Below are 26184 nucleotides of genomic sequence, written 5' to 3' on the forward strand. Positions count from 1 at the left end.
GGCCCAGCCCACCACTCCAAATAGAACTCCAAGCAGAGAAAATAGCAGCATCCGACATCCATTGCCTTTTGCAGAAGCTCAGGTATCCAACTACTGGAGTTTCCAGTCAGTCAGATTCCTGGGGCAAATTGTTCTCCTGTTCTGCTTGCTCCTTTTATTTTCCATGAAGACAGGACCTGAACCTGTGTGTTTCATGCAGCTTTCTTTCATAGGTCGCAGCAGCTCTTTTCTGTGCATGTGTTTTTCAATTATCACACCCCTATGTTTCAAGCTCCTTATTCCTCTTCTCTCCCTCCCTCCCCCGCTGCTCATTTCTTCTTCCCCTTTGGGGTTATTTCCCTTTCTCTCAGGTGTGCTATTCTTTGATCCTATTGATTTTTCTCCTCTTTCATTCAGAGCCTTTATTAAACTCTGTTCAGCTTCTTCTATATTTACTTTTTTCTTCTGTACTCTTGTCTGGTTTTCCCTTCTTGGCATATGTAGCTCTGGCTCCTTCTCCCCTTCCTCTGTGTTGCTTACTACCACATGCTTTCTGGTTCAAATCTTTTCTTTCACTGACCTTATTTCCTTTCTTTCTCTGTCCATCATATCTTTCAATTCCCCATGGCACATGCTTCTTGCTGCTTCTCCGTTCTTTAGCTCTCCTGGGTCTCTTCTCCTCCCCATGTCATTTATAAACAGATACGAAAGGAGCAGCTGATATTTCCTAACTTACTGTTCCGACTGATGCCTGTATGAGCCGCATCAGCTGGAGGAGAAGATATGAAATTGAGACCAGGGCCATTTCCCCCCAAATTGTCTCATCACATATCCTGATTTCCTTTTCAATATGATCATTTCAGAGCAGCTGCAGCTCAGTTCTATGCTGCAAAAGCCAGGTGTTTTATTCCATATGCAGTGCACATATTAGTATATATAGTCTGGAAGAAAAAGCATTTCTATTTTAATCTGAGAGTCTCACATTCTTTACACGCTGGGGAAAAATGTTTTGCCTTGGTAGGCTAATGCACGCTTCTGCAAATAATACTGTATAAAGCAGTGTGCTCACTCAAACCAGTGCAACATTCTCTCTGCCCTCACACAATCTCCTTTACAGCAATCTTGGAAAGTATACAGCTTGCAAAGCCTGGGAACCACATTGCCCCATAGGCTGAGAAGGAGACTGGGCCTTGGCTCCAGTCTCCATCTGCACTAAGAGAGAGAGCAGGCTGCCCGTACCTCAGGAGAAGGCTGAACCACCGTAAAATGCCTTAGGGGAGAATTGTGGCTTGGAAAACTCTAATCCCTCTTTGAGTTCCTTCAAGGAAAATGTGGCTGTGCATTGCAATTATGGTGGGCCAGTAAATCCAAAGCTGAGATTTGACTCAAATAATATAAATCTCAAGAAATTAAAAACGTGTCCAAACCACATCTTCCATAAAGGATGCCTCCATGGAGTGGAACCCAACTAGATCAATTTTGGGGATAGGAAGGAAAGGGAGCATCATTTATGAAATATCTCCTAAGCCACATCCTACACATACAGCTGCAGCTTCAGTGAATGAGTAACCTCCTAAATTGAAGGTTTCCATTTAAAATGGAGATAAAATCATGGTTTTGTCATGAGAACTGAATTCCCAGTTTTTTTTTCATTTTCCTCTTCTTCTATTCCAAATCAGAGTCTGGCCCATTGTACATGCATGGTATATTGAGGAGTGGGATGCCATACAAGAGAAGAAAACAGTCTGTATACAATAAAATATATTTTAAACATAAGTCAATTTTTAAAAAATATTTAAAATATATAGCTAGAATGTGATGTTACAGTATAAAGTATTATATCTCATAGACAGGAAGGTGTTATGTGGAATTAGGTGGGGCCTGTTTTTGATCTTATGACAGTTTTACACCAGTGTAACATTGATTTTAGTGGAGTCATACTGGATTTATAATGGTGTAAGGTGAGTGTGATCAGAATTAGTTCCATATTTTTTTTTGTATTAAAAAATCAAATAGAACTCAAAAAGAAACATATTTTACATGATAGTGTAACTAATAGAATTTCAAATGACAGCAATGTATTAGGCTTTCAAAAGTAGTAATGTGAAAATTCTATTTTGAATAATTCACTCATCTTAAATTGTTATGTATTCAAAAATGATTGAACTGCATCTCCAAATATAGAATGGGCTATCTTAGTTTTTAAAGTAGCAGCAAACATCAAGTTTTCACAGCTATTCTCAACTGTAGCTTGTATCACATTATACTGCTGGTTAGTTGAGTTGAGTTTAATTGATTGTGAATTAATTAACACTCTACAGTAGATGTCTTTTTCTTGAGATAATTAATCTTAGTGAAAAATGATACATAGAGCAGTTGAGGCTCCAGCAGATTTTCTAGATGTGCTTTTTTGTTTAGCCTTACTTGGCAGCCTTTTTTCTTGTAGATGAATTAGGTGTCTAGAAATGACTGTCTCTTATATTTATTTTGGCTTGGCAGCATATAGTTGTAATGGCTGGCAATATTTCATACCCAAAAGTGTTAATACTATCCATAAATTATGACCAATGATATGCAATGGTTGTTATCAATCATGACAAGTAATTGATCTTGATTGACTCAAATAAATATGATGCTTTGCAAAGTTATGACCTTGTCATATAACTTCAGTGCTGCAAACACATCAAATCAGTTTGGATTAACACTTCAGAAGTGCATATAGAGTTTTAAGAAATAAGATACTATATTAGTAAAGGCCACAATTGTTAGATGGATTAGATAGCAGATATCGATACTATTCTATTCTGTGTAGATTTGTATACTGCGCTCATCACTGTAGTAACTGAACGTCGTCTTGTGGTGAATTAAGCCATGTGACTACACATCTGTCACATGTTCTTTGCTCTCTCATTTTCTCCCCAGGGGGAGAAGCATCTGCGGTCGAGTGTCTTGTTTTAGTAGAGTTTGTTGACACCAATCTTTATCCCCAAGCTTTAGGTGGTCTTTTAGCTCTCCTGAGCCCGAACTAGAGAGCTTGAAGATAAGAACTGAGACTTTGAACTTGATTCAAAATTCTGTGGGAAGCCAGTATAGAAAGCAAAAGTGAAGGACCGATTTGCTGGGCTCATGGTAGCCTGTGTTGATGAGGAGATGTGCTGCAGCATTTTGTAATACTTGAAGGTCTCATGCCAATGTATATTCTATTTGCTGTAGGCCAGTTCAGAAGTGATGAAGGCATGAATAAATAAGGCCATGTTAGGATGGGATAGAGGCTCCTAACTAACTGATAATGATAGAAAATGTTACTCGCAGATGCTGCTATTTGAGAGTTTAGTGTCAATGAGGAATCCAAGAGTACTCCTATATTATGGACCAAATTGGCCAACTGTGGATGTGTACTTTCGACCAAAGAAGACTTCACCATAGCTGCAGACTGTTCAAAATATTTCCTCTGACATCACCTATGTTGCTCAGATTCAGTTGTAGCCAGCTGTTCTCCATCCATGAGCTGAACTACTCCAAGCATTGTGCCATCTTGGTGGTAGTTATGTGGTCGTATGTGATGAAGAATAAGCACATTGTTGGCACTTGAGTTCATGTCATGCCACCTGTTCACCTACCGATTGTATGTGGACATTGAAAAGGATCAGAAAGAGAATTGAACCTTGTGGGACTCCACAAGTAAGAAGTGTAGTGGTGGAGGTGCAGTTTCTCATAACTGCTCATTAATTGAGTCCCTCCAGGAAGGACTCAAACCATTTGAATGCATTACTCTGGATGCCTACTATCCCTCTGAGGTGAAAAAGCAGTATCTCATGGTCCACAATGTTGAATGCTGAATGCCTGAATCTAGGTTTTACCAGGTCTAGAATGCCAGTTCCTCTATTTAAAGCTAACTTCTCTATGAGCTTGCTCAGGAATGGCGGGTTTGACACTGGGCAGTAGTTTGCTAGAAATAATGTATCAATATTTCTATGCTGGGTTTCTTTGATGCTGGCTAGACTAATGTTTGAAGGAGGAAAGGAAGATTCCTTCTCTGAATGGTGTTTTGGGTGTTTCACTGAGGAGTGGCACCAACTGTTCATCTCTCTCTTTCACCTGCCAAGAAAGGCATGGATCAGAGTCATAATTTTTGGACCAAAACTCCTTTAGTTTGTCAAGAACTTCTCAATGGGTGAATTTATTGAATCCTCGGAATGCAGGTGGTCTGTTGGTTGGTGGGCATAGATAGAGTGGATCCAATCCATCCTTAATATGTATGATTTTTTTTCAGCGAGGTAGGATGATAATTCCACTGGCAAAGTCTGGTAGGTTTTCTTGTCATTTTCAGGAGATCAGAATAAATATGATGAGACCCAACACTGAGCAGGAATAATGGTGTTCAAAGAAAAAAATGTCAACCCCCTCTTTAAAAAAAATATTGTGGAGCCTTTGTCTCTTTGGGTCCCTTGGAGCCAGATCCAGCACTTACTGCTATCATTGGAAAGATTCCCAATGGTTTCAATGGGCCTCGGAGAAGGCCATGATCAACAGAACCTGATTGTGTGTCAATAACTGTGGCAGCTGTATTATTTAGAGAAGCCCCATTGTCCTCAATGTGACTATTCATGAAAGCAAGGGCTACTCATATGAATAAGAGTTAAAGTCTGGGTCCAAATTCCTGCTGAATAACACTTTCATTTGTTAACAATGATATTCATATGTTAAGAATGATAACAGTCATATTCTGCTGATCATGGCTTTGATCCTGCAAAACATGTGTTGTTATCATTGAAACCCATGCTTAAGTGCTTTGTTGGATTGGGGTACAAGTCTCCAGTTCAACAAGGTACTTAAGCATGTTCCTCACTTGGAATACTTAGTAGAGCCCAATTGAAGTCAGTGGGGCTACTCAGGTGGTTAAAGTCCGGCATGGGCTTAAGTACCTAGCTGAATCAGGGTCCATAATTTTCTTAGATATACAAAGTTGAGCCTTTATTGAATCAGTGTCTTGTCTCTTAAAGCTCTTCATCCACATCCCAAGAATTTATCCATATTGTTTTAATATGCCTGCTGCTCTGAAGTTAAAATGGCAAAGTTCACTTTTCACTTGACATTGTATTCTGTGCACACAAATAACTCATTATAGGATCATACTAAACTCCAACACTGGTACTGCTAAATTCAGTGTTTTTAAACCTTCTTTAATATCAGCTCCTGTGCTGAAGAGTGCCACAGAGTTAGGTTGGGTAAGCAAATGGTGTATGTTTAAAAAGGAGGAAGAATTATAATATAACGTTAAGAAAAGGTGAATTTTTAACTTCAGTGCAGATATTGATGACATTACAAATTTATTTCGTAGACAGATTACAAAATGGAATAAGGATTCATCTATGAGCTGAATCCTTGCCTTGGGCAATAGACATGCTGCTACTAATTTCAGCTTATTAACTACATCACAAGTTTTACTAATGGAGAAGCCACGCATCTTTTAACACAAAGGAAAGAATCGGATATATCATTTTTATTGCCTTCTGGAAGTTCTGTCTCGGCACATTAGGTACTGATTCCATTTTCTTTGCACTGTAATCTTAGCAAAGACACATATCCTTAAGTTAACGCAAAGTAAACAAGAAATGGACGTTTGTTATATGAATGTTGATTTATTTTTTTGAAGCAGAAGGGTGGGGGGAAATTGCTGTTTGGAATCTTGACTGTGTAAAGCAAAGACCAGTTTCACCCCAGGTTAACTCAGCTTCCTGCAATAGAGAGACACAAGGAATGAATCTGTCCTCAAGTGGGTTTGGTATCTCCAGTTCATCTCCCGAGTGAGTGAACAAGATGAATGTTTTTTTTAATAGGTGTCTAGAAATGTCTCTCTCTTACATTTATTTTGGACCTCAGCATGTTGCACAAACTGTGCTCTCATTTGCATTGGTGCAAATCTGGAGTAATTTACACTGGAATCCCACCTGTGTAAATACAACAAAAGCGAGAGCAGAATATGGCCTTCTGGGTTTAAAACACATAGCATAGATAATGAACCTTTTAAAAATGTTCATACTTTAGAGAAGTGATAAATATCTGCTTTTTCCCCTTGTTTTTCACCCAAAGGGAAACAAAGTTATTTGTCACAGTTACAATCTGCTGTCTTGATCTGATTGCATCACAAGCATGATAGAACAATATACTGAACAATTCCAGCATACCCTTGATGGTATGCTGGAATTGCCAGTCTCATGCCTGTCTTTTATTTTACTCCTTTTCCATTCTCTCTAACCTGTTATTGTGTACGTGTGTATTATTCATAGTTTATTGCATATGCTGGAGACTTCCATTTTATTCCGATTGCCTTTTCTCCCAGAGTCAAACAATTTTTTTTCCTTTGTATAATAAAAGTAAATCGCTTAGAATGTTGTGAAGTTTTATCCTGGACTAGATGCTGGAATTACGGGGTGAGGCCCCATGACCAAGTTATGCATGCAGGAGATCAGACTAGATGATTATAATGAACACTTTGTTCTTACCATTTTTTAAATTGCACATAAGTCAATGATCAAAAAAGTTTTCAAAATTTTAATTGTAACAAAAAATTGAAAACAAAGTCACTCTGTCACTGCCTCTACAAGCACATCAACAGCTACAACCAACATTCCCTATATATATATGACAATAACCAAATCAATATGCTAATAGCACAGCTTTCTTACTTCCGTACTGTATAGCTCTTTCAATGGTGAGTGTTCATGGATGAATGAGAAGTGAATGTATTTTAAGGTAGCTGTTTTAGCTTTTTGTTATTTTTCCTTTTTATAGTGTTTTCATTCCCTTTATTTCTTAATTCCTATTCATTTTGCAATATGTGCTGCAGTAATGATGACTGTGTAAGAAATAAACCTATTTTAAGTTTTAGATTATTTTTCTTATGTGAGCTGAGCTCAGGAAAAATCTCTCAGCTGAACAGTCTAACAACCAAAGTTTGTCACTCTGCAACAATAGCATCAGTCATTTGCACTCTGTGGGGGAGACAGTGTTATTTTCAGATTTGTGTTTTTATTATTGGGATGACATGCAGATGTTATGGCAATAAATGCTTTCTATAACTAAACAAAATTAACTGTTCTCTTTAAGGCAGAAATTATCTGGCCAGCCTCCTAGAATTTACCTTAGTGTGACCGGAGTGTAAATATTACCTATAAAAGCTCTAATAACACACTGACCTATAATAAAGATCTTCATAGCTTGGTGCCTTTTTACTTGAGAAACTGCTTCCCTCTCCATGCCATAGGGTACCTGTGGAGATAAGTGGCAGTGGTCATGCAGAAACATGCTGCTGGTTTAATTTTGTGAGGCTATTTGCATTGCAATTTAAATTAATGGGAAGAACACTTAGAGGCCCAGGATAGGCATTCTTCTTGTTGTTTGCTTAAATCCACATAAAATATACCAAAATCAACAGTGGGAATACTTCATATCAGACACGGGTCTCATTTAGTTGGAAGAGGAAGCTACACTTTGATATGACTGGAGGAAATAATTGAGAGCATATGAGGCAGTGCTGATTTTAACGTATTTATTTATATAGAGAGAGTCAGATTCTGCCACTCTTATTCATTCCAAGTGCTATCATGACTTACAAGTATTCTCATTTAAATCAAATGGGAGAATTCAGTGTGTGTGATAGAACTCAGGCAGAGTATCAGAGGGGTAGCCGTGTTAGTCTGAATCTGTAAAAAGCAACAGAGGGTCCTGTGGCACCTTAAAGACTAACAGAAGTATTGGGAGCATAAGCTTTCATGGGTAAGAACCTCACTTCTTCAGATGCAAGTGAAGAAGTGAGGTTCTTACCCACGAAAGCTTATGCTCCCAATACTTCTGTTAGTCTTTAAGGTGCCACAGGACCCTCTGTTGCAATTCAGGCAGAGTGAGAGTTTGAGAATCTAACTCAAAGTGCATATGCACACTTTTGTACAAGTGTCTGGTTATGGAAACAATTAAAATATAACAAAGCCCATTTAAACCATTGAAAAAATCCAAGCTAACAAAGTGATGTCTTTATGCTTCTTAAAATAAATAAGGCCTTAGTAATGTAATCAGGGTATAGATACAGTTAGATTACACAATTAAAGGGTACTTGGATTCCCCAAAAATCTAGAGTGCCTAATCTTGTGATGCTCTGAGTTTTGTCAATTCTCATCGATTTTCATGGGAGCTGAGGACACTTATCACCTCACAGCTGGTGTTGTTAGTTGGGTTCTCTTAGCTGTATTTTGGCCAAAAACTCCACTGCTGAGAAATGTTCTAAATCACTCCTTTCGACTGAATATTTCCTGGAGTACATTACAGAATTAGTGGAGCCATGAAACTGCACATTTGGCAGCTGGGCACATATTGTACTTTGTTTCCTTACATTCTGTTAGACCGGGCATTGAGCTTCCTGACAATATTTCATTTTTAGGAAACCCAGCAAGACTAAAATGCACCTTGACACACAGAAAATAAAGGACATTGCTAAAAACTAGGACAATATGTCGATTGAAGGTTCAGATCATAATTGATAAGGGTTTTTTTATTGTTGACTCTTTGCTGAATAATAGATTGTTATTCTAATGTGTTTTGACTGGAGCTATTTGTCTTAAAGCTGCTTTTTCTTTTGGATCCTTTGTAATATTAGTTTTTCTAGGTTGATTTCTCATTCATAAATGCAGAGGAATTCCCCTCCCCCCCCCAATGTTGAACGCCTCAGATGAAAGCCTGTGTTCACTTTACAAATTGATGGAAGGCTCCAAAGGGCTGTTTTTGAGAAGAAATATGTAATATTCACGAGCTGTTACATGTAGAATCCACAACTGTTACTCAGTGCACAGTGGTGGGAGAAAAAATAAACAAATTATTCAGAGGGGGCATATGCTGTCTATTTTATCTAAAAGTCCATTTTCAGAGTTCCTAAATCAACATTGCCAGCTGATGGAGGGAACATTTTCTAACTTATCTCAGCAGATATGTCGAATGTTATTTATTTGCAATAGACGAGTGAGCCTTGGCAAGCATACATCCCATACTGGGACAGCTATATTTCATGTTTCCACTGCAATCTCCTCACAGTGGCCTCTCTGAAAAATACAGTCATGATGTTGAATAATGCAGGGCCACTGTCCTTCCTTCACTTTCCTCCAGTGAATAAACTGATAAAAGATAAAGACTTGATCATAATGGTGTGGAGGTGATTCGACTGTATTTAACTTTTTAAAACACAACAAGTATGGTTACATTGCCCCTCCCTCCTTGATCCATCTGCAAGAGCTTTCGCTGCTTTCCCATTCATTCATTGCCTTCCTTATACTTAGCAGGACATTCTTCTCTCTGTTCTCACTATGTTCTTCCCTCCTTTTCCTCAGTATGCTCTTCTTTCATCAGATACTAGTGAACTTCACTTCTGTTAAGTCAGTTAGAATTACAGCTAAGGTAACTCGGGTGACATGTTTGAAAGGTTAATCATGATGTAGTCTTTGAGCATGTTTTGTAGTCACCACCATAATTACTAGAAGTCAAGGACTATAAGAAATGTTTCCAGGTGCAGAGGTGAAAGGGAAAATCAGATAATTTAGAATTAAATCTTACAAAGGGGACGAAACACAACCTTCACAAAGAAAGCTATGAATATACAGGGTCAGATTGTCTGGTCTGTCTGGGCTGAGCTTAATGTAAGACTGGTGGGAAGGGACAAAAATAGAGTTAAGCTATCACTTCACCCCGCAGGTCCTGGGCCTGGCTGGTTGCCAATCCAGTCTCCAGCATAAATAAGGCCTACCTTGGAGCTCCTCTGATTTATGCTAGCTGCTCTTGATTCCAAAAGGGAATACGAATGTCCCAGCCAGGCTCCCTTTTCCCTGACCACTCCCCATGTGCTAGGGGTCAAGACAAGAGTGACCTAGGAGCCACTGCATCATCTCTATGCATCCAGAAGATTCCCTAATATCAGTGAAATCTTAAAGGGGCTGGTTAGGCCTCCACAACAGTACAAAGCAGTTGGAGCATGTCTGGATATAACTCATATTATAGCAATGAGAGTTTAGAGAGTGAAATCACTTTCCACCTCCAAATATTTTGATTCTAGACAGTGATTTTTTTAATGTCTCTGGCTATTACAACTAGTGTGAACAACCAGTCAGCCTATTGTTATTTATCAATAGGGCTTCTTTTTTTTTTTTTTTTTTTTAATTAAACCAGCATGAAAGATTCAAGGAAAATGACAAGATTCCTTTGTAAATAACCTTTTATAATGTCAGTTTCTTCCAAGTGTAGGAATCATTCTGGAGACACCAGTACTTTCAACACAAAGCTCATAAATATTTAGATCGAGATTTTTAAGTAACAAAAAGGAGAGGGAATTAAACGGAATATAAAATACCCTTCACTTTGTATGTAATAATAGTTTGTGTTAAACCCATCAAAATAACTTTGTAGTTCAACATCTCTTCCTAAAACATACTCCACTTAACACTTTACTTTATTTGTTACTTATTGTGAAAATATACATCACTGTCGTAAATGAAATAGCGTATATTTGATATCAAGGTTACATAATTAAAATATGTTAAGAGTTTATTTTTAAAGAGTTATTAATATGGATAGCCTACTCACACCATACATGTTTTTCAGTATCCTCTTGCCTATATTTTGTTTAGTTTTCATGAAAACAGCCCTTGTTTATTACAAGTACATCAACTCTTATTCCATATTCCCCTCCTGGTGCTATAGACTCTCCAGACATCAAAACTGATAGGTTGATTTTTTCTATAGGACTACTTATAGAGTCAGGGTGTTTGTCCTGGAAAGGTCTGTCAGGAAAGGTGATTGAACTAGGCCTTAAAATGGCAACAGTTCCATTTCCAACCAGATATCCTTAGTAATGAAGAACGTTGGGAAAATATAGAATAGTTTGTAGATCTGTCTGTACAATTGCTTCCAAATTGAATGTTTTTAAAGTTTTCCTTGAGGCATCAGCTTATATTATTTACTTATAATGTAGTAGCATCCACAGGCCCAATAAGGTAACAAGGGAGGGATGGAGTTGTAAAGGATTTGAGGTTCTCATTGAATTGAACAATCTTTCTGGATTTTAATATTTCACTAATGCTCAATAAATACCATTAACTGTTATATGTTGATGTGTGTGGTCAGAGAGGCGGCTTAATTTTAGTAGTTTCCTTGGGGGAAGAAAAGGGCCCTTATATTTAATTTGTTTATCATTTGAGTGGATAGGAACCTGTGAGGAATTGTAGCTTCCAAAAGAGAAATGGTGTTTCTATGGATCCTTTAATTAATTCTCTGTTGGAATTCAAAGGATACCCGGGAAAAACAAAATTTGAAAATACGGTTGTCACAATAAGAGCAATCTCTCTGTTAACCCAGTTAGGGTAATACCTTTGGGGGATTTGAGTACTTCATAAGACATTGCATTTTTAATCATAGTCCTATTTTATTTTTAAAATTCAATATGTTGTGAGGTATCTCACTCTCCCCAAAACAACATCCCAGTTGTATTAGAACATTATTCTTTGAGGGAGATGGCTCCATTAGTGATATCCACATTTTCAAGTGCCCCTTTCTCGCATGTTCCCTTTGGATTAATGTTATTATTTTATTATGATTAGATGTAGCTATTATTTAGTTCTCATCTGTAGATCTCCAAGCACCTCACAAAGGTGGGTAGGTATCATTATTCCTATTTCACAGAATGGGAAAGTGAGTCACAAAAAAGTCAAGCTGCTTTCTTCAATTTCTGAATTGAAATTCCACTGCCCACTGCAGCTTTAGGTCGAATGGTCTTGTTTTAGCCTTGCACAGTGCAGAGATGACAGTTCCTGAAATTGTAAACCATTATTGTTATTTCCCTCCCTTCATGTTAATTGTGAAGAAGTAGTAGTTCACGACTATGTTTACTTAATGACTATGTTAATTTTCATTACAACAGAAATCCATGTTGTTCATTCATTGTCAACTGCATACAAATATCTCAGTGGTGTAGAGAATATAAACGTTATTAGTGTTGCAACCATCTTCTTAGGATTGATTTTATTTGTTTATCTTGTTACTTAAATGTAGTTCTTCTTTTTTTTCAACTAGGAAAAATCTCTTGTGTTTTATTGTCACTGTCTATCTGAGAGTTTATTTTTCTTATGAGGACTGGCAAAATATGTGTAACAGATTATAGTTGACTGATACATACTAACATGATATAACCCTCAGATAGATTTCAATGTGGCTAGGTAGAGTTTTACTAACCTATTTTCATATTTTGCAGTAGATGTTTTATAGCATCTGTTCAGATAAAAACCCTTTGTTTGATTCTCATTATGTAACACTATCTCTCTCTCCATAATCTTTCTGTACGTCTTCCTAATTTTCAACCCTCCAATACTCTTTGCAGCAAAACACAACACTTCTGTCTTTAGGCGTCAGTTAATTTAGCCTCTAAATGAATATTTTTGTAGGAGTATTATTCTGTACCTTTCTGTTCTCCTTGCTATTATATCATTCCCAATTAAATATCCTGTTTGTAACCCTCCATGATGGGCTAGTCAGGTGGCTATCATTTGACACATATCAATGTCCACTGAAAAGTTAAAGAACTGACAGGGGAGGTCCAGACTTAGGCCTTGCTTTGACTATAAATTTGTGTAAATTTGCAAGAGAATAAATATTTTCTGCCTAACAATTTTTATTGTTTTCTCAAACAAGGGTATTATTTTGCAGTAGGGGAAGGTTTGCCTGATTTTGGGGCATGAACATTTCTCACAGGATTAGTGATTGATTAAATTAACTAACCATACTGTACATTTAGAACATTGGGTTACACTCCAAACATTGTTTGTCCTTCATACTGCATTCAAACATATTTCAGATCTATTAATTATAATTAATACTGACATAAACTTTAATTTAGGTAACAAGGAAACAATATATGGACATATTGGAAGACTATAAATATTGGCAATATAATATGTTCTTCACACTTAGTACTGAATGAGAGCTATAAATACTGCAATGTCTTGCTTTCTTGTTACAGGTTTTTCATTATTCCTATACGGCTTCATATGTGATTTATAACATACATACAAGGTAAGTTATTTTGTTTTTTCAATACAATATGATTAAGTTTCAATGTTTAAAAAATGTGGTGGTGTTAATGTGTTCAAGTAAAAATGTTTACATTTTTTCAAGGGAAGTTTGGGAGTTAAACCCTCCAGAAGTAGAGGATTCAATTTTACAGTATGCGGCATGGGGTGTACAAGGAGAGCAGTTGGTAAGAACAGTCATTTCAAATGCTATGCTAAAAATAGTATTGTAATATTGTGCTAACACTCCACCCCACACAGATTACTGACCAAAAAAAAAAAAAACACATAAAGGGAAGTTTCTGTTATTGTAGATTTACTGAGACTAGGGATTATAAAACCTGCAAGGTCTAGTCTTGTTGTTGGTTTTGGCCCTGATTCATAAATTCATGTTTTTAAGTCTGTTCCTATTCAGCCAAACACTTAATTATGTGCATATGGATGGACTTAAGCATGTGTTTTAAAGTTAAAGTAATTTGATTAAGTAATTTGTTGAATCAGTCTTTTTGCCAGGCACTAGGAGAGGACTAAGGTTGCAGATGAAAAAAGTTTTCAGGTGCAAAATCTGTGAAAATCTTGGATAAAATACAACACATTTGACACCCAGAGTGGATCTGACAAACAAGATGAAATTGCATTGGTTTCAGTTTGTGTGTGAAATTATTGTAAAGGTCAGTTAAAATCCATAAGAACAACAATACTTTGCACATCTATATTGCCTTTCATCCAATAATCTTAACGTGTTTTACAAATAAGTATTAACTTTTACAAAATCCCAGGAAGTAAACAAAGAAAAAAAAATCTTGATTCAAGAAGCAGCATTAATGTTAATCTATATTTTTGGGGTCTCGTATGTGAGTTGGTGCATAGAAGAGGAAGGTTTAAGGAGAATAAGGAAAACTCAGTTCTCAGAATGAAGAAATCACAGTCCTGGTCTTAATGGTCTAATAGTCTCATTACTGCCTTTAGGCATGAGCCTGCAGCCCCTTCATGCACGGAACTTCAGTGAGAATTCTGCATGCAGATTGGTTATAAATTGGCCACTTGGAGAGGATAACCTGTTGCTTGTGTCATTAATCAGTATGGTGGAGATGGAGAATGTGCCTCTGGTTGGGATCCATCGCATTAAACACATGGGGGTGGGAAGCCAGAAGTAATTACATTCATCTGGAACATGCTTGGCATTCTTTAATAATTAACCACACTAATTTATCAATAACCAGCGCATAGTGACAAGATTGATAATAACAAATACATACGTTATTTACTAAGCACTGCACCATGTACATGCTTGACAGGTCGGTAACGTGTGTGTAAAACTCAATAGGAATTAAGTGTGTCATATTATTTTTTAACTGGAATTCATAGGAAGCTTTCCAGTGCTGCACTGTGCAGTAGATTAATATGTTAGAGCATAACCAAAAAACTGTAGGTGATGATTGCTGCTAAATCAACATTATGTGGTCCTAAAATACATCAAAAAGAGTGACACATTTAAAAATTAAAAGTTAGAAAAGTAACAACATGGAATATATTTTGCCTAGATTGTCACTGGAAATTTGGACCAACATTTTCAAATATGGGTGCCTAATAGGCTTCTGTGGGAGCTTCTGTACCTCTGAAAATTAGACCACTTATTTAGGTGCCTAAATATGAATTTAGGTGCCTAAATATGGATTTAGGTGCCTAACTTTAATCACCCAAGTCTGAAAATATTGGCCATAATTTCAGTGCAATAAAGATGACAGTAATCATCTCTGATAATGTTACAAAGTTAACGTGCTTTCTAAATGTCTTCAGCACGAAGGCCTTTATGCTACCATTTGCTCTGCAGAATTAGAAAAGAAGAATAACTTCCATTAAAACTCATAATCCTTTGTGCAGCCCACCAAGTATTATATCCCAGCTGCAAAGAGTAAAATAGATCAATATTTGTCTATTAGCAAAGCGTTTCAGCGCTTTCCAACAAGAAGGAAATGTTGTTTGCTGGGAGAAGGAACAAAAGGGGTGTATAGCAAAAAAAAAAAAAAAAGGCCTATGTCATAATTGTCCCCTACCTACACCCTGCCCCCAGGCATCCCGGCAAATACGAAAAGGAGGAGGAGCATGTATGCATAAATTGCTGTTGCTCCTGTGAGAAATAACAGCTGCCTCTTTAGTGGAGGGAGGGTGGCACAGATAATTCTAGGAGAGCAGGTTATAGGGGAGCCTGTCCTATTAAGGGCACGTGGTACATGGTGGCCCCCAATTATAAGCATCTTTCACTGTACTGGTATCAGGGTGCTGCGTCACTAGGCCCCCAGACAAAAGATGTCATGCAAAACAAGCACCAGATACATTAGATAAAGAGAGTACAGCCAAACAGCAGCAGCTCTGCATCATGAACAGACATCAGTAATAGGCACCCAAAATAAGTGTTTGTATTCACATAACTGATTGATGCAAATGGCATGGAGACTCAGGCTGCCAAATATGCCACTGATAAGGCATACTGTTGTCTATATAGATAACAACAGATCCACCTGGTCCACATACTAATTCAAAAAAAACCTTACATGATAATGATCCATTGCCACCCATAGCCGCACAGACTCACTACAGCTGCAAATCACTTATTGTCAACAGGGACACACACTGGAAAATGGAGAGGAACAATGTTACGAACATACGTAGACACAGAAATCACACACAAAAGACCCAGCAGTTCGCACAAACCTGCAACCATTGAACGGGAACTAGACTGGCAATGTGTAGGTGACCTTCAATTCTAAGCGGATCATCACCATCCAGAAGTACACAACACTGCAGCAATGCCTGTGCATGGTCAATCAGCCAGCTAGCATGCACATACAAAAGGCATGTACATAGCACAAACCTGCACTTGTCTGTGGATAAGCCAAAGGATCGGGGTTAAATCAAAGTGAAGTGTGGGAGCTGGATGGGCGTGGATCACCTGTTCTGTATGAACTGGCCATGAGGCAAGTTAACATATTGCTGTCGTTTTTGTTATTTGTTAAGCACCAGCACTGTACTTGGGTCTATACAAGACACAAATAACACAAGCTATGTAAGAATCTTAAATTTGGGTTAGCAGGGGAGGGGGACTCAGTAGAGGCTTCAAATAGGAGAGAAACTTGGTCCGAGCATACAAGGAAGACGAAGAAAGGAAACATTAGGCATTGTTTGAGCATGGACTAGTATGCTTGGCCAGGAACAGCTTATTGTACTAAAGAATGTGGCCACCGTGAATTCATACGTACAGTATGAACCGATGACCTTGTGAAAATAATACAAGGAGGCTCAGATACTATTTACTATTTCTAGGATTGCCTATGGAATTAGCATGCCACATGCTGCTAGTGCAGAATGCCAAGGTTAGGTTTTTATCAGCAGTGAGATAATTGGATCATCCTGCCGTTGTTTTGAAGTTACTGCAGTGGCTGCTTCTTTGGTTGTGAGTTATTTCAGTTTCTTGTTATTTACCTAGAGTGCATTATTTTATACAGACTAGGACAAGAGCTCAGAGGAACAGCTGTTATTTGAGTCGTGATATTTTTGTGGTAAAATTGAAAAAGTTTGCAAACAGTTTGGGAGAGCAAACTTTTACTTCATCAATTAATGTACTTTAATATCATATAGCCGTTCACTTGGAAAATTGTCTTAATTAATTGAGCTATCCTATCTCCTAGAACTGGAAGGGACCTTGAAAGGTCATTGAGTCCAGTCCCCTGCCTTCACTAGGCAGGACCAAGTACTGATTTTGTCCCAGATCCCTAAATGGCCCCCTCAAGGACTGAACTCACAACGCTGCGTTTAGCAGGCCAATGCTCAAACCACTGAGCTATCTCCCCGCTCTTAGAGCTTATGCTTTCAAAATGCTATTTTTATCACTATTAACAATGAAGACACCAATCCAAGTCCTTAGTTTTATTTGTCATGGAATGTAGGGGAATCGGAGGGTTTTTTTCAGTCTGAATTCAGATCCAAATTTTGAAAAGGATCTCTTGATTTATAACCTGATTTTGTATAGCACCCATCACCACAGTGATAAGTGCCTCCCAGGTAAAATAGATCAACATAAAAAGATAACTAGTTAACTTCATGGAAACTTGTGCTCTTCTCGTTTTTCTTGAGTAGTGATCTCTTTTTGTGGGGGAAGGAGGGAGGTATCCAAACCCAGTTATGGTAGGAAGGCTTTATCAAAGACGAGAGTTTTGTGATGTGCCCTAAAGGGATTCAGACACTGGATTGGTCTAATTTTTTTCTGAACTTTTTTCCTCAGCCATATCCCCTCAAACATTTTGAACCAATAGAATTGAAACCTTTGGGGGTCATCCTTCAGCTAGTGTGTATTGTTATAGTTGAACTGAATGGAACTTAATGGAAGTCACGGGAGCTGACTCTGCTCAGATATCCCCATTTGATAATTTCTATTCCAGTGACATGCGGCCAGATTTTTAAAAGTATTTAGGCACCTAAATATGTAGATATCCCAACAGGAAAATTTGCAAAACATCCTAGGTGCCTCATTTCAGTGGGAGTTAGGCAGCAAGGCATTTTTGAAAATCCCACGAAGTGTCTATCTGCATCTTAAGGAGTATGCGGGCTTGTATACATGGGGAAGCAATGCACATTGGCGGTGTGTGATTTCTAAAGATCACTAATATGTTGCACATTAATTGATCCATGTAGACGCTGCTGGTGGAATGAAAAGTTCCCTAGTGCACATTAACATAGAATTGTTTCATATAGTACTATGTTAAAGCACACTAGGGAACTTTTAGATCACACCAGCAGGGTGTGAGGATCTCATGGGTCAGGAACCAGGTCCCCAGGCAACATTTGCATCCCAGCCATCATCAGGCATTTGCTAGTTACTGTGCGCTGAGTGGCTCATATAACCTTGGCTCCACCAGAGGCACTACCCCTGGGTGTCCTGAGTGGAGGAGCACCCAGCCCCACCAATTGGTCTGGATGCACAATTTAATCTAGAAGGAAGCACAGGAAGTTGTCCGTACAACTGGATGACTTCCCAGCTGTCTGCTACATCAAACCCTGCCTTCTCACCTGACTTCTGAGCCATGCTATCCTGACCTGTTGTTACCTCCTTCATCCCTGACATGTTCTTGTTTCCTGCCCCTGGTCTCTGACACCTGGCTTGACTCCCAACTCCGAGTCCAGCTCTGACCCTTGGTCAACTCCTGACTACTGCTCTGATCTTTAAGGTTAACCACCCAAGCACCAGTTGTGACAGTTTGCACAGGCCACTCCAACACCTCTGGGATTTGTTCCATGGAGAATGATGGAACCAGCAGAGCTCCCCCTCCCCAAGGAGTGCCAGATTCCCTGGAATGAGTCGTCCACCTTCAGGCAGACAACCTAGTGATGTGGGCCCAAATGACGCAGGTGACAACCAAAAACCAAATGCTGTGGGAACAAGTACTTCAGCATCCCTCAGAGAACGCTGTGCTTCAGACCCATCGCCCTCCAAAGAAAGACTGTCAATTCCCCTGATAGAATGTTTCACTGGGAAACATCAGAGATTCTGAGGGCTGCCTCCTGTTCTTACTTCACCCACAAGTTTGCTCTTCCCACCAAGCCAAGCCTGACCTGGTAATTAGCCTGTTGACCAGGGAAGCATTGCACTGGGCCTTCCCCATACTGGGTGGTGATAGGCCAGTGGTAACCAACTGGAATGCCTTCCTACAGTTGATCTCAAGAGTCTTTGATTACTTCCATCCCACCCACTTAGCCAAGACCACCTTATGGAAACTCCGGCAGGGGCAAAAGCACAGCTGCCTCCTATGCAGCACAGTTCTGTTGACTCACAACTGATAGAGTGGAACAAGGTGTTCCAGCTATAGCAATTCTGATAGGGCCGGCGGTAGAAGGCTAAGGATGAGCTAGCCTGAGGAGAAGCCCCATCAGGAGTGGATGCCTTCATTGACCTTGCAATTCAGATCAACAATCAGTTGTGTGAGCTGCAGGAGGAAAGAAGAGGGTCACTGCAGCTGCCTGGCCTGTGCCCCCTGTTATCACGTCCTGCACAGCACACTGTGCTGATGCAGGTAGACGTGGCCCTTCAGCAACTTACCCCTGAGGAAAAGGAACAATGATATTGCTTCAACCTGTGCTTCTGGCAGTGAGCCAGGCCACCCCATCTTCTTCTGCCCTACAGGAAGCCCAACCCAAAGGGATGTGGAAAACAAGCAGGCACAGGCTCAGTAAGAGGGGCTGGCCTGGGCATCATGACAGGGTATACTCTGAGACCCCAGCTCCAGTCTTGACCAAATCACACGTCGGTTCTCACCGCTTGACTCCATACCTTCAAGTACTGATCTGGCTGTGCATTCCTGGACAGTCCCGACAGCTTCCTATGCAATGGGCCCCCTTTGACTCATGAACAGCTGATAACTCTATGAATGTGATGACAGCACAAACCCTGCAAATCCCCTTAGAGATCACGTCTGCCCTGGACCCAGTAGAGACAATTGACAGGTCCCACCTATCCTGTAGACCAGTGACCACAGAAACCGTGCCTTTGGAGGTTACCATTCAGGGACCCAGGAAACACTGCATTTACTGTGATCCTCTCCCTGCACTTTCCCCTGATCCTAGGCATCTCCCAAATAACCCTCCATAACCATCTCATCCACTGGTAGGAATAAAGGGTCAGTTTTCCCTTTGAGTTCTGTTGACAGCATTGCTTTCTTCAAGCAGGTGGGAGGCACATAACTATCCTCAGGGGGACTCAGTCAGGGATGACTGGCCTGGCAGGGTCGCCTGCCAACGCCACACGCCAAGTCCTTTTTAAATATGATGATTTTGCTGATGTATTTGAAAAGAAAAACATTGATTCCCTGCCTCTACAGAGACTACAACTGCCCTATAGACTTCCAACCCGGGGGGAAGATTCCATGTGGACATATTTATGCCCTATAGACTTGCAACCTGGGGGGAAGATTCCATGTGGACATATTTATGCCCTATAGACTTGCAACCCAGGGGGAAGATTCCATGTGGCCATATTTATGCCATGTAAGAGTCCGAGCTGGCCACCCTATGCACACATACATCCAGGAGAGCCTGGCCAAGGGATTCATTCACTAATAGACCTAACCTGCTGGGCCACCAGTCCTCTTTGTAAAAATAAAATAAAAAGTGGCAGTCTCTGCATCTGTGTTGACTACTTAGCCCTGAATCAGATAACAATAAAGAATTGATCCCCAAACCATTGGACTGTGTGGCAGTTGCCTGAAAGTTCATGAAACTAGACTGGGGAGCATATAACATTGATGCCTCAGAGTGGGAGATGAATGGAAGACTACCTTTACCACTATGGCCATTTTGAGTACCTTGTAATGCCTTTCAGTCTAACAAATGCTCCCATCACGTTCCAACATCTTGTCAATTATGTATTTTGGGACATCCTGGACTTGTATGTAGTAGTGTCTCTTGATGACAACCCTGAACAATATAGCATACATGTCCAAGCCATTCTGGAGACACTTGACCAACAAGGCCTATATGACAAGATGGAGAAGTACACCTTCACCCATACTTTCATAGAGTTTCTGGGGTTTATCCTGTCTTCAGAGGGTATCAAAATAAGCCCATGTAAGTTAGAAGTGATCTGTCACTGGGCAACACCCTGAAATATCCAAGATCTACAGCACTTCTAGGGTTTTGCAAACTATTTCTGTCAGGTTATTCCAAGGTTCTCTGAGCAAATCATATCCCTTACCTCTCTGCTCTGCGAGAACACCAAGTTCCTTTGGTCCCTGAAGTCCAGCATGCCTTTGAGAAACTAAAGCTCGTATTCACCACCACTCCCATGCTAGCCCACTCCTATACCACACAAGCTTTTATTGTCAAAGCAGACACCTTCAACGTAGAATTTGGAGCAGTGCTCTCCCAAATGTACAGTACTCAGGAGGTGCTGCATCTGTGAGTCTTCTATTCTAGAAAGCTCATTCTTGTGGAGCAAAATTGTGAAATCTTAGATAAAAAACTTCTGGCAAATAAAGTCACCTACAGGGACTGGCATCAGTACCTTGAAAGGAGCTAATTATCCAGTTCAGGTTTACGGTGACCACAACAACTGTTAGGTATGCAGGGACAGGGTCCTGAATCAGCAACAACTTTTGTGGGCCCTATTCTTTTCCCCATTTTGACTTTATCTCCTACTCCCTGGGATCCCAGAATGACAAGGCTGATGCACTGCTCCAAGAGGGAGAGTACTATGTTAACCCAGAGGGGTCTAATCAAGAGACTTCCTACATCTTTAAGCCCTATAACTTCCTTGGCATGATGCGCTATCAGGATCTTCCTGCCCTAATCCATGCAGCCTCTACCTTATGGACTCCCCCACCCCGATGAACAGGAAACTATAAGCAAGGAATCACATGACATCCAGAATGGGATAACTTTCATGAAGGGATATGTATACATTCCCCCAGACTCCCACAAGTTGCACTCCTGCTACCATGCCGCGATTCCCCCCTGGTGGGGCATTCTGGTCACTCCAAGACCCAGCACTTAGCATTTCAATTTCTTTTGGTGGCTCTGAATGCAAATGATAACACGGGCCTATGTCACCTCCTGTACAGTATGCACCTACAGCAAGGTGCCACACAGTAAACCCCTTGGACTCCTCCAACCCTTACAGATTCCACCTAGACCCTGGACAGCTATTGCATTAGAGTTTATCATGGAGTTACCTGAGTCCAGTGGGTATTCAATGATTTTAATGGTTGTGAACCATCTCACAAAGATGGCTTATTTTGTTCCCTGCACCTGCCTGCCCTTTCCTGAGGAAACCACCTGGCAATGGGTGAACCCAGTTGTCTACTTTCATGGACTCACAGATTGCATCATCTCTGATCATGGATCACAATTCATCTCTCATTTCTGCCATTAAGCCTTCTGAATATTAGGGTTTCACTCCTGTCACACATCTGCCTACCACCCTAATATGAATGGCTAGATAGAGACAGTAAATCAAATACAAGAGCAGTACCTATGGTGTTACATCAACCATCACCAGAACTACTAGTTATTTCTGTTACCCCATGCTGAGTTTGCATATAACAACACAGAATATCTCTGTACTGGACAAAGCCCTTTCTTCACAAATTTCTATCCCCAATTCCATCTGGAGTTACCCATAACCTCCTCCAACCCAGAAGCCTCAAATTGGATACAGCAGATCTGCCAGACCCAAGAGAAGTGAAAGAATCCGATTACAAGTGATATGCAGACCAACAACAGCAGAAGGGTTCCACCTTCTCTGTGGGCCAGAAGATGTGGCTCTAAGCTAAACATCTCCGCATAGGTGATCCAGTTTTCAGGATGGTCTGTCTATTGGATCTGTCAACATATCAACCCTGTTACTTTTGAGCTCTGCCTGCCTCAGTCCTTCAGAATGCACCCTGTTTTGCATGTGTCACTCCTAAACCCATAAGTAAAAGACTCATTTCCCCATCAAACCCCACCAGCACCAATACATATCCAGGGTCATGTTGAGTATATTCTCCATGAGGTCCTAGATCAGGGGTCGGCAACCTTTCAGAAGTGATGTGCTGAGTCTTCATTTATTCGCTCTAATTTAAGGTTGTGTATGCTTGTTATATAGAGAGAGACCTTCTAACGTTTTTAGAAGGTCTCCCTCTATAAGTCTATATTATATAATTAAACTGTTTACTTTACATACAACAATAATGTTTTTAAAATGTTTAAGAAAATTCATTTAAAATTAAATTAAAATGCAGATCTTATCAGTTTAGTGCAGTGGTTCTTAACCTGGGGAGCACGCACCTCCTGGGGGTGCGAGACATGCAAGATTTTTCTAGAAGGTAAATAATCAAAAACACAAATTAAGCACAGGCACATAAGTACAACTAATTTGTTTCATCAAACCTATGTATTTATTAACATTATACATATTTTAAGGATTACTGTAATATACAAACAAAGTTTTTAAGTTTTCAAGTTTTTAAGCTAATTGTAGTGTAATTTTTTATAAGGGCTGCAGAGCGCTGGGACCAGGACAGGAGCAGAGCCCTGGGCTGGCTGCCAGTACCCCAGGCTGGCAGGAGGGCTGAGCAAGGCCGGAGACCCAGACACCGTCTGGCAGGGGGCCGGGTGGCTGGAACCCCAGGCCAGTGGTTCAGCCCGCTGCCAGTCTGGGGCTCCATCCGCCGGCTCCTGCCAGCCTGGGTCCCAGCCGCCGACCCCACTCACCCACTGCCGGCCGGCGGTTCCATTCACTCAGGCCGGCAGTGGGCTGAGCAGGGCCGGCAGCTGAGACCCGGCTGGCACGGGGCCGGCAGCTGGAACGCCACACCATCAACGGGCTGAGCGGGGCCGGCGGACAGAACCCCAGACCGGTGGCAAGCTGAGTGGCTCAGCCCGCTGCCAGTCTGTGGTTCCATCTGCCAGCTCCTGCCAGCCGGGGTCCAGGCCGCCGGCCCTGCTCAGCCTGGTGCTGGCCGGGGGTTCCATTCACCCAGGCCGGCAGCGGGCTGAGCGGGGCCAGCGGCCGGGACCCCAGCTGGCAGCAGCGTGCCAGTAAAAATCGGTTCGTTTGCTGCCTTTGGCATGTGTGCCGCAGGTTGCCGACCCCTGATCTAGCCCATGGTCTCCAGAGTATGCTCAGTTCTATATGAAAGGTATAACATTTTTTCTGTCATGCCTCTGTAGATTTGCACTGTTCTTCCAATTAGTCATTGGATTGGTTTCCTCAGTAGCTCCCTCTGAGGTGAATTTGGAAATTGTTTAATTTGACAGCTTTTTGCTGAAGTCCAGCATATTTTATCTACATATTTCTATCAAGGTTCCTTTTGCTTTGGATTCTATAGTTATTTTATGTGACTTTACTTTCTGTTTGTTCCATATTCATATATGTATGTTAGTATCTTTGTATTTATTTTATTGATTACATTGACAAGGTCAGTATTCTCATGATAGTAAGTGGTTTTGAAGAGACCTTGAGTTTTATATATTCAGAAGGGATCAGCAAAAATAAAGATGTATTTCCTTACCTATAACTATCTACACATAAACAAATATATACATTAATATAACAGAACTAAAGAAAATGGTTTTGCTACCCAGAGTACTAAAATGATTGTTTTGTAGAAGCCTAATAGCTTTTCTGTCAGAATTTGGTGCCCTCAGCAAAATCCAGGATTATCAAATGCTATGATTGGAGATGAGCTGTTATTGTGCTTAAAGGTAATTCAGGTTATCAGTATATAGAAAAACCCATTATCTTGTGTGTAGAAAGAACAATTTGTTGCCTGTATATTAATTGTCTATTCAGCTTTGCCTCTTCCAATGTTTAGAAAATATTAGAAAACTGGAAAAAATGCCCTCTCAATCATCAAGATGTAAGAGGGTTCCCAAAGCAAATAGGCCTAATATGCCTAGGAGTTTACCTTTAAAACAAACAAACAAACAAACACATTATCCTATTTTCATGAGCCTTTGTACCACTTTCAAAGCCTTCTGCCACTCTACTCTGTGTTCAGCTGGGTTTGTCCTAGCTGTAATGCATGTAGGTTTATTTTTCCTTCCTGCCTGATAGTGATTTGCATGTATCTGCTGCCACACTACAAAACTCATAGATCTTTCAATTTTTCTTTGTGTCACTGTATTAATGTGAGAGACTATTTATAATTTCCTTTCTCTGCAAAATATGAGCTCTCATTGTGATTGTTAAAAGCATTTTTTCTACACAATAAAAAGCACCATCTCAAACAAGTCTACTGAAACCATATCTATTTTCAGTTATGATCGGTTGTAACCTGAAGCCTGTACCTGACTTTAGCCAATGAGAAGTGGGACTGCTCACACACTTAAAGTTAGACATATGCTTAATGGGTGCTGAATTGGTGTCTTAGTGCTCTAATTGTGGGAAGCTTAATTTACTCTATCAAGTAATCCAAGGTTCAAAGTACAATTAACATGCAATTTGGTAAACTCATTTTTTGGAAGAGATTTGCTTATAAATTTTATTTCATCATAATTAGTACTGTGAGAGACTTGACAAACCCTCCTGGCAAAAATGCTTCTATTTTAAAAAAAAAAAGAAAAAGAAAAAAAAAACTATCAAAGTTTGTGATCCAAATGGGAGCTTAATTAATGATAATGAAGTAAACTCCTAAATAAATATATTAAATATGCTATTTTAATTCTTATTTTTCAATGTCTTCCTTTTCTTGACGTGCTGCATTCTTAGATAAAATAACCTAGAATAACATATTGAAATATCAAAGCCTCTTTTTCATCCTCCCTTTTAATCCTAATGAAAAAAAAGACAGTAAGAATGAGAGCAGGACAAAGTGTGTTTTTAATTTATGCTGAAAACCAAAAATTAATAAGTGTTTTAATTAATTAAAATTAATTAGATGCCAAATTATTTGTAAATTAAAATGTATAGAAAGGGCCCAGCTGTGCAACCCCTGACTCACATTGGTAAGAACGTACTCAGTAGTCACTTAGACTTCATTAGGGGATTAATCATATGATAGAGAAACACTTACATGAGTAAAGGTAGTCCAAATGGTCCCTTAATGAATCTGGCTGTGATCCTACCAGGTGCTGAAGCCAGCTACCACTGGGGCCAATGAGAAACGAAGAGAGATGCTTGTAAAATGTTGGTTTTTCTGCATGTGAAAAACTTCATCTTTTCATTGAAAACCAAAAAAATTCAGTCAAAAAATAAAAGCTTTCGGTTCTCAGCGGAAAAGTTTTCAGCCAAAAACCTAAAAGTTTTCAGATTTTGGCTAGAAAATGTAGGGTGCTGGGGGTTTTAATATTTCTACAAAAAGTTAGTTTTTTCTGTGGAAAGCAGAGACTTACTGCAAAACAATCCATTTAATCAAAAACCCAATTTTACATCAGATAAAACATTTCAACAGAAATGTTTTGACCAGCTATAGAAATGAGGTTGCTCACCATTGTGCAGGATGGGGCTATTTGAGAACTTTGCATGTAAGTCGAGAGATATTAGTCTGCTGGGTCTTGATTTTGGCAAATAACTTGCTCTAGTATCAACTATTGCAGGGGTTCTCAAACTGGGGGTTGTGACCCCTCAGGGAAT

At 39.8% G+C, this 26184-nt stretch overlaps 1 protein-coding gene across 2 annotated transcripts in view; it reads left to right on the top strand.

Moving 5' to 3' along the window:
- The window catches only part of DPP10 (dipeptidyl peptidase like 10), a 399831-nt gene that overhangs the window by 289368 nt on the left and 84279 nt on the right, over positions 1 to 26184 (top strand). For both annotated transcript variants that reach the window (XM_054044799.1, XM_054044800.1), the window contains 2 exons: positions 13031 to 13083; positions 13186 to 13267. In XM_054044799.1, the coding sequence (XP_053900774.1) occupies positions 13031 to 13083; positions 13186 to 13267 (135 nt within the window). The remainder of the gene's footprint in view (positions 1 to 13030; positions 13084 to 13185; positions 13268 to 26184) is intronic.

Source organism: Malaclemys terrapin, chromosome 11, assembly GCF_027887155.1.
Source record: "Malaclemys terrapin pileata isolate rMalTer1 chromosome 11, rMalTer1.hap1, whole genome shotgun sequence".
Taxonomy (NCBI): domain Eukaryota; kingdom Metazoa; phylum Chordata; order Testudines; family Emydidae; genus Malaclemys; species Malaclemys terrapin.